The 14,982-nt window shown below is 48.1% G+C and overlaps 1 protein-coding gene across 4 annotated transcripts in view; it reads right to left on the minus strand.

Moving 5' to 3' along the window:
* Positions 1-14,982, minus strand: part of PSIP1 (PC4 and SRSF1 interacting protein 1) — a 369,617-nt gene that overhangs the window by 75,345 nt on the left and 279,290 nt on the right. For all 4 annotated transcript variants that reach the window (XM_063914078.1, XM_063914077.1, XM_063914076.1 and 1 more), the window contains exon 11: positions 4,517-4,632. In XM_063914078.1, the coding sequence (XP_063770148.1) occupies positions 4,517-4,632 (116 nt within the window). The remainder of the gene's footprint in view (positions 1-4,516; positions 4,633-14,982) is intronic.

Raw genomic sequence — 14,982 nt, forward strand, 5'->3', positions numbered from 1 at the left:
CGTTGACTCTAGAACCCAGTAGAGTAACGTCTCTTTGGGCATGTCTTTTATATATATATATATATATATATATATATATATATATATATATATATATATTGATGTCCACGCAAGTGGCGGGCGCACTCTCACAGATACAACACTTCTTCAATATTAATGTTCTTTATTGTAGCCTCATAAAATCGACGTTTCGATCCTTCCACAGGATCTTTTTCAGGAAAGGCAATACGAAATCATTTGTTCTCAGTATATACAATCATTAGATAATGCTCATGGGCTCAGCGGCAACCGTGTCGACATCCAGCAGGCTACCAACAACATAAGTGGTCCCATAACAACTATAAGGATCACAATCCCAGTGTGCTGTGTCCTGGGTTCTCTGTTGTTCCTATGTGCTAATCAGTCCAGCCACGAGTCAGCATCAGCCATGTGTTCCCAGTTCCTGGGAACACATGGCTGATGCTGACTCGTGGCTGGACTGATTAGCACATAGGAACAACAGAGAACCCAGGACACAGCACACTGGGATTGTGATCCTTATAGTTGTTATGGGACCACTTATGTTGTTGGTAGCCTGCTGGATGTCGACACGGTTGCCGCTGAGCCCATGAGCATTATCTAATGATTGTATATACTGAGAACAAATGATTTCGTATTGCCTTTCCTGAAAAAGATCCTGTGGAAGGATCGAAACGTCGATTTTATGAGGCTACAATAAAGAACATTAATATTGAAGAAGTGTTGTATCTGTGAGAGTGCGCCCGCCACTTGCGTGGACATCAATATATTCAGCGGACTTCGTTCTGTTGGGATAGCACCCACCATTGAATTACTGATGCGAGTACAGGACCCTTTTGTTATATATATATATATATATATATATATATATATATATATATATATATATATATATATATATATATAAAAGCCAACATCTTTTACATATAAATATATATATATATCTATATACTAGGGAAAATAATATGTCATCCTTATCAAGGGTTTCAACCTCCGCTGATAAGGTATCTGACTACGCTGCTACCGCGCTATAAACCCATGCCGACACACTGAGTAGTGTACCAGAATGTGTGTAAATGGACTTCAAAGTACTTTTACTGCATGCTATCTGCAGGATCCCTGAGGATAGCTGTTAAGTCAGCGCTACCTTTTTGGTTAAACGTGTCAATGCCTTGTACACCCTAGGGGAAGATTCCCATCGTATCCTGGCCCCATTAGGGAAAGGATACTCCCTGAGAATTCTTTTTGGGAAGCTGCAGTCTCTTGTCTGGAGATTCCCGCTCTTTTTCTTCATGAGAGGAGGGAAATTTACCTCAGCTTTCTTCCCCTTAAACATGTGTACCCTCGTGTCAGGGACAGATGAGTTATCAGTGATATGCAAAACATCTTTTATTACAATAATCATATATTGAATACTTTTCTGCCAGTCTTGGCTGTACTTTGCATTAACGTAGTCGACACTGGAGTCAGACTCCGTGTCGATGTCTATTATTTTGGATAGTGAGCGTTGTGAGACTCTGAAGGTCTCTGTGACATAGGGGCAGACATGGGTAGATTCCCTGTCTATTCTCTAATCTTTTGTAATAAGTTCATCTTAGCACTTAATTTCACATATCCAATCAGGTGTCGGCGTAGTCGACGGAGACACCACGCACCCACACAGATTTGCTCCATCTCTTCCTTAGGAGAGCCTTTTACCGCAGACATGTCGACACACACGTACCGACACACTCCACACACACAGGGAATCTCTTATCTGAAGACAGGTTCCCCCCCAGGCCCTTTGGAGAGACAGAGAGAGAATGCCAGCACACACCCCAGCGCTATATAACCTAGGAAAAAACACAATGTTTACCCAGTAGCGCTGCTGTAATGTATAATCGCCAAATATGTGCCCCCCCTCTACTTTAAAACCCTCTTCACCGTGTGTCAAGCAGGGGAGAGTCCGGGGAGCTTCCTCTCAGCGGTGCTGTGGAGAGAAAATGGCGCTGGTGAGTGCTGAGGGAGAAGCCCCGCCCCCTCGGCGGCGGGCTTCTGTCCCGCTCAAACTTACTAAAATATGGCGGGGGCTCTTTTATATACATGTACAGTGCCCACCTGTACATGTATATATACTTTTTGCCATAAGAGAGGTGTTATATTGCTGCCCAGGGCGCCCCCCCCCCTGCGCCCTTACAGTGACCGGAGTATTTGAGGTGTATGGGAGCAATGACGCACAGCTGCGGTGCTGTGCGTTACCTCAGTGAAGCTCTGAAGGCTTCTGCCGCCTGAGACGTCTTCTGACTTTGTTTCTTCTGGCTCTGTGAGGAGAACGGCGGCGCGGTTCTGGGGGTGGACACCCAGTAAGAACCTGTGTTCACCCCCTCTGGAGCTAATGGTGTCCAGTAGCCGAGGAAGCAGAGCCTATCTTAGACAAGAAGGTCTGCCCCTCTCTCCTCAGTCCCTCGATGCAGGGAGCCTGTTGTCAGCAGTGCTCCCTGTAAAAATGTAGAAAAAATCCAAACAAAAATGCTTTCTAGACAGAGAACTCAGGGAGCTCCCTGCAGTGCACCCATCTCGCTCTGGGCACAGTGTAAAACTGGGGTCTGGAGGAGGGGCATAGAGGGAGGAGCCAGTGCACACCCAGAATCCAAAGCTTTCTTATAGTGCCCTATCTCCTGCGGAGCCCGTCTATTCCCCATGGTCCTTACGGAGTCCCAGCATCCTCAAGGACGTTAGAGAAAGGAGTGTTAACGAGTTGGGAAACTGAGCAGAGCCTGGTGAACACAAGATCAAGGCAGTGGCCCTCCTGGTGAGTAGAGGAGTTGGACCATTGGGTTAGGCCAAGAGAGGAGGTTAGAGAGAGGAGTTTGGATGCATGAACAGATTGTGGACTGTCAAGAGTGAAATCGCCCATAATGATGGTGGAGATGTCAGAGGATAAGAAGTGTGGGAGCCAGGCAGAAAAATCTTCTAGAAATTGTTGTTTAGGTTGCCCAGGAGGGCGATAGATAGCTGCAACACGCAGAGAGAAGGGGGTGAAAATCCTGATAGAGTGAACTTCAAATGATGTGAATGCGAGTGATGGAACCTGAGGTAGAACAGTGTATGTGAAAAACTGTGACAGTAAGATTCCAACCCCACCACCTTTACTATTATTAGGCCTAGATGTGTGTGTGTGAAGTGGAAACCACCGTGTGACAGTGCTGCAGGGGAGGCCGTGTCTGATTGTGTGAGCCATGTTTCTGTTATAGCCAGCAGATTAAAGTTGTGAGATATGAAGAGGTCATGGATGGATGTTAATTTGTTGCAAACAGAGCGTGCATTCAATAAGGCACATTTTAGTGACTTGGAGGGGGATGGGAGACACGTGATATTTATGAGGTTAGATGGATTTCTATGTCGTTTTGAGACAGCTGAGTGTGAGAGGGAAAGGTGGTTGGGGCCTGGATTTGGTGCTATGTCACCAGCTAATAAAAGCAGAAGAGTGAGATAAATATTGGTGGATGTTTGCGAGTGTTTATTCTGGTGGCCAATTGTGGTTGTCAAAGTACTTGCAGAGAAGTAAGTATAAAGCTCATGAGTGGTTAGAAGAGGGGAGTGGAGAATAGAAGCTGTAATGTGCACAGAGTGGTGAGTTTCAGGGTGAGTGTAAAAGGTGTTAAATTTGGTGAGAATTCCATGAATTGAAATAAGTAGTTTGATGAACATGCTGTGGTTGTTTGTGTTTTTTTGGGTTAAGTGGAGTAGGAGTAAGTTGTTAAAGTAAGTTACCTTTCCTTGATGTTGTTCAATGTTTTTTCAACTGTTTTTTTAAACTGTTCGGATAACACACTTCTTAAATCCACACTTATTAAAATCCACGCAAGCTACCCCCAACAAGCTGACCCCTTAACAGAATCTAAAGAAATACTGTCTCTGATTAAGAACAGGCCTACCTCAGAACATTTGGTCACCTGATTGAAATGCTAATTGATCAAAGAACAAATTGCACAGGGTGGGTAATCAGACAAAAACTACTCTAGCTATCCACAATAAATTCAATCACATACATAGGAAATGGCAAGAAAAACATCACATACACTTAAACATATGATGTGGATTGCAAGCAGCATGTGTGTCAATCTGAGCCTGGTAGCGTAATAGCAATGAATTCACATACATTTAAACATATGATGTGGATTGCAAGCAGCATGCGTGTCAATCTGAGCCTGGTAGCGTAATAGCAATGATTTCACATACATTTAAACATATGATGTGGATATATATATATATATATATATATATATATATTAGTATATTTGTAATATTTGATAATAATTTGTTACTCTAAGAGCCTTTTGGTTTGTAGGAGTACAGCCAATATACTGTTTTTCTGCAGTTTTCTTTTACGATTAGGAAGTCTGCAATGATGCAGATAAATTAATGGGTCTGTATCTTTATTGAGTATTCCCATAACAGAAGGATGAGCTTGCCTGCGACAATAAAAAAAGATGTTCACAAATGATTAAAATTGCACCTTTCCAGTTCAACAGTATCTTCTTGTTTTCGTTTTTTATCCCCAACTTCTTTTTCCTGCACTGTCTTTAAACCACGCTTTTGAGCGGTCTGGGAGGGTTTTCCAACTTTGCCCTTCTATTAGAACGAGATCCATAAAAAAATTGTGATTAAAAACAACAAAAAAAACCAACAAAAGAAATAGAGAAACCTGCACCACTGTCAACATTTAAAATGGAGGATTTTATACGCTGATGTGCATAAGAAAAGGAGATTTATGGTAGACTTACCATTGTTAAATCTCTTTCTGTGAGGTACACTGGATTCCACAGGGAATAACACTGGGGTGTAGAGTTGGATCTTGATCCGAGGCACCAACAGGCTAAAGCTGTTCCCAGGATGCACTGCACTGCCTCCTCTATAGCCCCGCCTCCAGGCACTGGAGCTCAGGTTTGTTAACCAGTCCAATGCAGTAGCAGGTAAGAGAGACGGTAGATGTTAGTCACATAGAACCACATTCTCACGACCGGAGAAGGGACTAGCGGCAAATGCCATACAAACCAAAAGTAGCCAAGTGCGTCAGGGTGGACGCCCTGTGGAACCCAGTGTACCTCGCAGAAATATTTAACAATGGTAAGTCTACCATAAATCTCCTTTTCTGCAGCAGGGTACACTGGTATTCCACAGGGAATAACATCGGGGATGTCCTAAAGCAGTTCCTCATGGGAGGGAACGCACTGTAGCGGGCACAAGAACCCGGCGTCCAAAGGAAGCATCCTGGGAGGCGGAAGTTTCAAAGGCATAGAACCTGATGAACGTGTTCACCGAGAACCACAAAACCGCCTAGCACAATTGTTCTGCGGACGCGCCACGGCAGGCCACCCAAGAAGGTCCAACCGACTGAGTAGAATGGGCCTTGATAGCGCATAAGCTTGTGCCATCACCATTCTAATACATCTGGGCAAGGTTTGCTTATTCGCAGGCCAGCCACGTTTGTGAAAACCAAAAAGTACAAAAAGGGAATCTGACCTCCTGATAGAGGCAGTCCTTTCCACATAAATATGGAGAGCCCGTACCATGTCCAAAGATCTTTCTTTGGAAGACAAACCAGAAGAGATAAAGGCCAGAACCAGAATCTCCTGGTTAAGGTGAAAAGATGATACCACCTTAGGTAAATAACCAGGGCGTGTTCGAAGAACGGAATACGGAAGATATTACCCGGGGCAGGATTGACACTGGAGGGAACACTTATGGCAGCCGAAAGTTCCATGGAATTGCCAGTACGTCCACGAACGCTGCTAGAGGATCCCTTGCCCTTGCTCCAAAGACCGGAACCTTGTGATTGTGTCAAGATGCCATCAGGTCTACATCTGGTAGGCCCCACTTGTCCACTAGGAGTTGAAAGACTTCGGGATGAAGACTCCACTGTCCGGCGTGCACGTCCTGACGAGTGAGGAAGTCCGCTTCCCAGTTGAGGACTCCCGGAATGAAAACGGACGATATGGCTGGCAGATGGCGTTCCGCCCATTCGAGGATTTTTGACACTTCCATCATTGCCATGCAGCTTCGAGTGCCGCCTTGATGGTTTATGTACGCCAGAGTGGTGGAGTTGTCTGATTGTACTCGAACAGGCCTGTTCTGTACCAGAGGCAGGGCCAGTGTCAACGCACTGAATATTGCCCGCATTTCCAGAATGTTTATCGGGAGGAGAGATTCCTCCCTGGTCCACCGACCCTGGAGAGAGAGTGTTGCTCCAACACCGCGCCCCAACCCAGCAGACTGGCGTCCATTGTAAGGAGGACCCAGTTGGAGATCCAGAAGGGATGGCCCCTGCTCAACGGTTGGCCCTGTAGCCACCAGCTCAGTGACAGACGAACCGCTGGAGTCAAGGAGATCATTTGCGACCTCACCCGATGAGGCAGGCCGTCCCATTTGGAAAAGGATTAACCTCTGCAGAGGGCGGGAGTGAAATTAAGCGTACTCTACCATCTCAAAAGCCGACACCATGAGGCCTAGTACTCGCATCGCCGAGTGTGGCTAGAGAGGAAGCATCTGATCTTGTCCTAAAGTTTAAGGACCTTCTCCGGAGACAGAAACAGTCTCTGGTTGTGTGTGTCCAGCAGCGCCCCCAGGTGCACCATGCTTCGAGCAGGCACCAGCGAGGACTTCTTCCAATTGATGAGCCACCCGTGTAGGAATTGGACCGACATCTCCAGTTGACTGAGGAGGACATCTTGCCAGAATCAGCAAGTCATCCAGATATGGCAGGATCCCGATTCCCTGACGACGGAGGAAAGCCGTCATCACGGCCATGACCTTGGTGAAAATCCGAGGTGCCGTGGCCAGACCAAATGGCAGAGCCTGGAATTGAAAATGAAGGTTGCCAATAGCAAACCGCAGATATTGCTGATGCGAAATGACAATAGGTATGTGCAGGTAAGCATCCTGTATGTCCAGGGATACCGTATAGTCTTCGGGTTCCATGGCCAGCACAATAGAGCGCAGGATTTCCATACGGAATTTGGACACTCTTACAAACTTGTTCAATGATTTGAAGTTGAGGATAGGCCAGAAAGACCCATTTGGTTTCGGAACTAGAAACAGGGTCGAATAGTATCCCCTGTCTCCCTGAGACAGAGGTACCGGCACTACCACTCCTGTTTCCAGGAGGGATTGTACAGCCAGGTGTAGAGCTTGCACTTTCAACGGATCTGAGGGGATAACCATTAGAAATGGCGAGGGGGACGTCTCTTGAAAGAGATTGCGTACCCGTGAGAGACAACTTCCCGCACCCAGGCGTCTGAAGTGGTCTTTAACCAGTCGGCCTCCCACCCTGGGGTCCCCCGCCCCATCATTCAGCAGGCTTGTCTTGTTTGGAAGCAGGCTGACGGGTGGCCCAGGATTGTTTAGATTTGGGCTTAGTGGTTTTGGAAGTATGAGCCTGTCTCGGGTACGCCTGACCTTTTGCTTTACTTGTAGGTCGAAAGAAACGAAAAGTTGCACTCTCAGCCTTCTGAGTAGAAGGATTAGTACTTGGGAGAAATGCAGTCTTGGCCGTTGCCAAGTCAGTCACAATCTTGTTCAGATCCTCCCCAAATAGTATGTCTCCTTTGAAAAGCACCACCTCCAAGGTCTTATTAGAGTCCAGGTCCACTTTCCAGGACCTCAACCACAGAATCCGGCGAGTCAGGATAGACGTAGTAGATGCCTTGTCCGCTATTGAGAGGCTGTGGTAAAATACGACAGATATTGTCTGGCAGTGTCAGAAAATTCCTGAGGTAGCTCATCCTCAAATTGCCTGAACCCATGCTTCAATTCCTTTTGCCGCCCAAGAGGCCGCCATAGTGGGTCTATATACAGCACCGGTAAGAGTGTAAATAGATTTCAGGCATCCCTCCACATGCTTATCTGTCGGTTCCTTCAGTGAGGCGACAGTGGTGACAGGCAGAGTAGATGACACCACAAGACGGGTGACATGAGAGTCCACCGGCTGTGGAGTTTTCCATGGTTACTCAACTCCACATGGATAGGATAACGAGCTAGCATATTTTTAGACAGGGAAAACTTCTTTCCTGGAGATGACCAGTATTCCTGACATATGTCAATGAAAAGGTCAGAATGTGGTAAAACTACTTACAAACTGCGAAGCAGAGGCCACAAAAGTATCAAACCTATAAAACCTGATAAATGTATGTCGGCCCGACCAAGTGGCAGCACGACAAAGTAGTCATGATAACCCCGCGGGTGGCCGCCCACGAGGGTCCCACAGAGCGCGTACAGTGCACTGAAATGGAAGACGGAGGTTCTTGAGAAACCGCCAAATAAGCTTGTCTGATGGTCAGATGAATCCAACGGGCTAACGTCTGCTTGGAAGCCGGCCATCCAGGACGGGCGGCATCGTACAGAACAAATAAGGAATCACTTTCGAATAGCAGAAGTCCTGTCTACATAGATCCTGAGCGCCCTGACAACATCCAAAGACTTGGAATCCGGTGAATCCGCCGAGAGGGCCGGAACCACAAGCGGCTGATTGATGTGAAAATCGGACACAGACTTTTTAAGAAACGACACGCGAGTACGAAGTTCAGCTCTATCCTCATGGACACCAGGTAAGGAGGTCGGCAAGAGAGAGCCCCATGTTCCGACATCAGTCTGGCCGAAGCCAGAGCCAGGAGAAGAACCACTTTCTAGGTGAGATATTTCATCTCCACCGACTCCAGAGGCTCAAATAACGGAGACTGTAGAAAAGAGAGTACCAGGCCGAGGTCCCATGGAGCTGTTGTAGGACGAAAGTGAGGTTGTATTCGGAGAACCCCTTGAAAGAAGATCTGAACTTCTGGCAGCAAGGCTAATTTCTTCTGGAAGAAAACAGAAAGAGCAGATACCTGAACCTTAAGCGAACCCAATCTCAGCCCTGCAGAGAAACCCACCTGCAGAAAACGAAGAAGGTGGGCTAAGTGAAAAACGAAGGGGAAAACTCTTGTCTTTCACACCAGGCCACATAAGCTTTCCAAATGCAGTAATAGTGAGACGATGTGACTGACTTCCGAGCTCGGAGCATAGTAGGTATCACAGTACGAGGAATCCCCTTCCTAAAGATGGCCTTCTCAACAGCCACGCCGTCAAACGTAGCCTGCATAAGTCTGGATAAAGAAAAGGACCCTGTTGTAGTAGATCGCTCCATAGTGGTAGGGGCAAAGGCTCCGCTACTGACAACAGGTGTAGGGCCGAGTACCAAGTCCTGCGCGGCCAATCCGGAGTCACTAGGAGGACCAGCGTGTTTTCTGTCTTCATGCGTTGCAGAACCTGAAGTAGTAAGGAATAAATGAACTGGTAGTTCCAAGGAGCCGTGAGGGCATCCACGGCTGCTGCCGCCGGGTCTCTTGTCCGAGAGTAGCAAAGAGGCAGTTGATGGTACAGGCGTGATGCCATAAGGTCGATCTGTGGTCTTCCCCACCAGCGGACCAGCTGACGAAACACCTGAGGATTGAGTGTCCACTCTCCTGGGTGCATGTCCTGGCGGCTGAGATAATCGGCTTCCCAATTTTCTACTCCCGGAATGAAGATTGCCGACAAGGCCAGAGCATTTTCCTCTGCCCAGAGGAGGATGTTGGTGACCTCTCTCATCGCCGCACTTGCTGCGAGTGCCTCCCTGACGGTTGATGTATGCCACCATCGTGGCATTGTCGGACTGAACTCTTACTGCCTGATCACAAAGCAGGTGATATGTCTGCAGCAGGGAGTTGTACAATGGCCGCAATTTGAGTATGGTTATTGGGAAAGTGGATTCGTGGAATGACCAGCGCCCCTGAAACCAGTGTTCCATGGTTACAGCCCCCCCTACCCTCGCAGGCTTGTGTCTGTGATGAAGAGAGTCCAATACCAAGTGCCGAACCGTTTTCCTTCCAACAGATGAGTCGAATTTAGCCACCAGAGGAGAGACAACTGTGCCTTTGGAGACAACGTCACCCGCTGATGAAGAAAAAGAGGAGACCCCGACCACTGATGTAGGAGACACAGCTGGAAGGGCCTGAAATGGAACCGTCCGTATGGAAGGGCCTTGAACGCCACCACCATTTACCCCAGATACACCGATACCCGACGGTATCGAAGGACCAACCTCACCGTCGTCTGAAGAGAGAGGATCTTGTCCTGAGGAAGAAAAACCTTCTGACGGACCGTGTCGAGGATCATCCCCAAGAACATAAGCGTTGCAAGGGGCATAAGTGAGACTTCGGAAAGTTCAGGATCCACCCATGTCGAATCAAAAGGTCTTGGGTTATCCGGATATTTTGAAGCAACTGGTCTGCAAAGTGGGCCTTCAGCAGCAGATCGTCCAGACAGGGGACAATCGTCACTCACTGCACGCAAAGTAGGGCCATCATGCGAATATGTTCTGCCAAAGGTATCAGCTGATCAGGAGGCAAATCGTCACGCAAACCTGAGGACAACTGTTCCCCCAGGCTTCCATAGCCTTGTTGACCCAACAACCTACCTGCGCCGGGTGATGTAAAACCCCCGCCAAGTAAATCGTCTTCAAAGTAGTCTCCAACTTTCTATCTGACAGTTCCTTTAGCAAGGTTGCTCCTGGAACCAGCAGAACTGTCTTTTTGGACAGATGAGACACCGAGGAGTCTACAATTGGAGGTGTCTAATATCGCGGGAAAAGGATAGGAAGACAATTTTTTTTTTGATAAATGAAATTTTGCATCCAGGTGTTTCCAGGCTGCCGTAAGGAGCCCATCCAGTTCATCCGAAACTGGAAATGCCGCTGTCAGTTTTTGGTTAGTGCCGAACCTCGAAGGACGTGAAGTGTCCTGTTCCGGCTCTTCAACCTTTAACACCAAATGAAAAGCTGTAATAAGCGCCTCAATACCGTGAGCCACTGGTTCAGATTCCTCATAAACATGTTCGTCATCTGAATCCTGTACATCTTCAGCCTCCTCTAATAGAGGCATATCATCGTCAGAGTCATTTAACACAGAGGCTAGCATCCTCTTTTTTGAAACCTGGGAAGGTGAAATTAAGGATGGGGTTTTGGAAGGGATCATTGCCTTAGAGAGCCCCTCAACTGATCTTGGCAGGGACCGAGCGCATGCTGGTTCAGGCTCAGGGTTCTGGACAAGCTGTTGGAACCTGGAAGCTTCTCTATCTTGACGAGAAGCCTCCAGTTCCTTGGTTAACAAAGACATTACCCTCCGTAAGCTGAGCAGTCCAAATAGGGGAGTCCTGCAGCTGCTGTGAGGGATGAGCAGATGGCTCAGACCTACAATCCTCACATAACAGGGAATTTTCTGACTGTCCATATGTGGACTTTGCAGCACATTTTTTACATGTGAAAACCTTCTGTGCTGCTTTGGACCCTTTTCCTGCCATGTCAGCACTTTCACACAGACACACACAAACACACAGTGTTAGTAAAAGAAAATATAAGAACAACAGACAGAAGGGGGGATAGTAATGGAGTATAGTCACACCCGACCTATAAGCCTGCACTCTATGGTACAGCACCAGGCACGTTCTTACTGTAATCTACACGTGCCTTACACATTCCCTAAACTGTCCAACAAACACCCCACCGAACTGCTCACAGTGCCTGGGATGTTGTGCAGCAAACTCCGTTGATGCTTCCTGTAGCATCTCAGCCTGTAAAATAGCCGCCAGCGCACGCAGCCTGAGACGCCGGGGCCGCCGGGAGCAAGCTCCTGCTTCCCCCCCATGGCGCCTATTTCAAATAGAACGGCGGTTTTCACCGCCAACGGAGTGAGCTAAATACCCCGCCGTCTGCTAGCCGCGGCGCATACTTACCACTACCATCTTGCCGGCCATGAGGCTGAAGGAGCGACCCTGACGCGCACCGCGAGAAGCGGTTTCCGGTCAGACCACCAGAGAGCCACCGTCTCACCAGCCGGGGGGACCAAGCCGCAAGCAGCTGCGATGGAAACCCCGCCGGCAGCTCCACCGATGCAGATTGTCAGAGGCAGAAGCTGCCAGTCTGTTCTTGCAAGACAAAAAAAAAATAAGAATTTACTTACCGATAATTCTATTTCTCATAGTCCGTAGTGGATGCTGGGGACTCCGAAAGGACCATGGGGAATAGCGGCTCCGCAGGAGACTGGGCACAAAGTAAAAGCTTTAGGACTAGCTGGTGTGCACTGGCTCCTCCCCCTATGACCCTCCTCCAAGCCTCAGTTAGGATACTGTGCCCGGACGAGCGTACACAATAAGGAAGGATTTTGAATCCCGGGTAAGACTCATACCAGCCACACCAATCACACCGTACAACTTGTGATCTGAACCCAGTTAACAGCATGATAACAGAAGGAGCCTCTGAAAAGATGGCTCACAACAATAATAACCCGATTTTTGTAACAATAACTATGTACAAGTAATGCAGACAATCCGCACTTGGGATGGGCGCCCAGCATCCACTACGGACTATGAGAAATAGAATTATCGGTAAGTAAATCTTATTTTCTCTAACGTCCTAGTGGATGCTGGGGACTCCGAAAGGACCATGGGGATTATACCAAAGCTCCCAAACGGGCGGGAGAGTGCGGATGACTCTGCAGCACCGAATGAGAGAACTCCAAGTCCTCCTCAGCCAGGGTATCAAATTTGTAGAATTTAGCAAACGTGTTTGCCCCTGACCAAGTAGCTGCTCGGCAAAGTTGTAAAGCCGAGACCCCTCGGGCAGCCGCCCAAGATGAGCCCACTTTCCGTGTGGAATGGGCTTTTACAGATTTTGGCTGTGGCAGGCCTGCCACAGAATGTGCAAGCTGAATTGTACTACAAATCCAACGAGCAATCGTCTGCTTAGAAGCAGGAGCACCCAGCTTGTTGGGTGCATACAGGATAAACAGCGAGTCAGATTTTCTGACTCCAGCCATCCTGGAAACATATATTTTCAGGGCCCTGACTACGTCCAGCAACTTGGAATCCTCCAAGTCCCTAGTAGCCGCAGGCACCACAATAGGTTGGTTTAAGTGAAATGCTGAAACCACCTTAGGGAGAAATTGAGGACGAGTCCTCAATTCTGCCCTGTCCGTATGAAAAATTAGGTAAGGGCTTTTATAGGATAAAGCCGCCAATTCTGATACACGCCTGGCTGAAGCCAGGGCTAACAGCATTACCACTTTCCATGTGAGATATTTCAAGTCCACAGTGGTGAGTGGTTCAAACCAATGTGATTTTAGGAATCCCAACACTACATTGAGATCCCAAGGTGCCACAGGAGGCACAAAAGGAGGCTGTATATGCAGTACTCCCTTGACAAACGTCTGAACTTCAGGAACAGAAGCTAGTTCTTTTTGGAAGAATATCGACAGGGCCGAAATTTGAACCTTAATGGACCCTAATTTGAGGCCCATAGACAGTCCTGTTTGCAGGTAATGCAGGAATCGACCCAGTTGAAATTCCTCCGTAGGGGCCTTCCTGGCCTCGCACCACGCAACATATTTACGCCAAATACGGTGATAATGTTGTACGGTTACATCCTTCCTGGCTTTGATCAGGGTAGGGATGACTTCATCCGGAATGCCTTTTTCCTTCAGGATCCGGCGTTCAACCGCCATGCCGTCAAACGCAGCCGCGGTAAGTCTTGGAACAGACATGGTCCCTGCTGGAGCAGGTCCTGTCTTAGAGGTAGAGGCCACGGGTCTTCCGTGAGCATCTCTTGAATTTCCGGGTACCAAGTCCTTCTTGGCCAATCCGGAGCCACGGGTATAGTCTTTACTCCTCTCCTTCTTATGATTCTCAGTACTTTTGGTATGAGAGGAAGAGGAGGGAACACATACACTGACCGGTACACCCACGGTGTTACCAGAGCGTCCACAGCTATTGCCTGAGGGTCCCTTGACCTGGAGCAATATCTGTCCAGTTTTTTGTTGAGGCGAGACGCCATCATGTCCACCTTTGGTTTTTCCCAACGGTTTACAATCATGTGGAAGACTTCTGGGTGAAGTCCCCACTCCCCCGGGTGAAGATCGTGTCTGCTGAGGAAGTCTGCTTCCCAGTTGTCCACTCCCGGAATGAACACTGCTGACAGTGCTATCACATGATTTTCCGCCCAGCGAAGAATCCTTGCCACTTCCGTCATTGCCCTCCTGCTTCTTGTGCCGCCCTGTCTGTTTACGTGGGCGACTGCCGTGATGTTGTCCGACTGGATCAATACAGGCTGACCCTGAAGCAGAGGCCTTGCCTGACTTAGGGCATTGTAAATGGCCCTTAGTTCCAGGATATTTATGTGAAGTGACGTTTCCATGCTTGACCACAAGCCCTGGAATTTTTTTCCCTGTGTGACTGCTCCCCAGCCTCTCAGGCTGGCATCCGTGGTCACCAGGACCCAATCCTGAATGCCGAATCTGCGGCCCTCTAGGAGATGAGCACTCTGTAACCACCACAGGAGAGACACCCTTGTCCTTGGAGACAGGGTTATCCGCTGATGCATTTGAAGATGCGATCCGGACCATTTGTCTAGCAGATCCAACTGAAAAGTTCTTGCGTGGAATCTGCCGAATGGAATCGCTTCGTAAGAAGCCACCATCTTTCCCAGGACCCTTGTGCACTGATGCACTGACACCTGGCCTGGTCTTAGGAGTTTCCTGACTAGGTCGGATAACTCCCTGGCTTTCTCTTCCGGGAGAAACACCTTTTTCTGTACTGTGTCCAGAATCATCCCTAGGAACAGCAGACGTGTCGTCGGAATCAGCTGCGATTTTGGAATATTTAGAATCCATCCGTGCTGTCGTAGTACTATTTGAGATAGTGCTACTCCGACCTCTAACTGTTCTCTGGACCGTGCCCTTATCAGGAGATCGTCCAAGTAAGGGATAATTAAGACGCCTTTTCTTCGAAGAAGAATCATCATTTCGGCCATTACCTTGGTAAAGACCCGGGGTGCCGTGGACAATCCAAACGGCAGCGTCTGAAACTGATAGTGACAGTTCTGTACCACAAACCTGAGGTACCCTTGGTGAGAAGGGCAAA

The sequence above is a fragment of the Pseudophryne corroboree genome, chromosome 1, assembly GCF_028390025.1.
Source record: "Pseudophryne corroboree isolate aPseCor3 chromosome 1, aPseCor3.hap2, whole genome shotgun sequence".
NCBI classification, from domain to species: Eukaryota; Metazoa; Chordata; class Amphibia; order Anura; family Myobatrachidae; genus Pseudophryne; species Pseudophryne corroboree.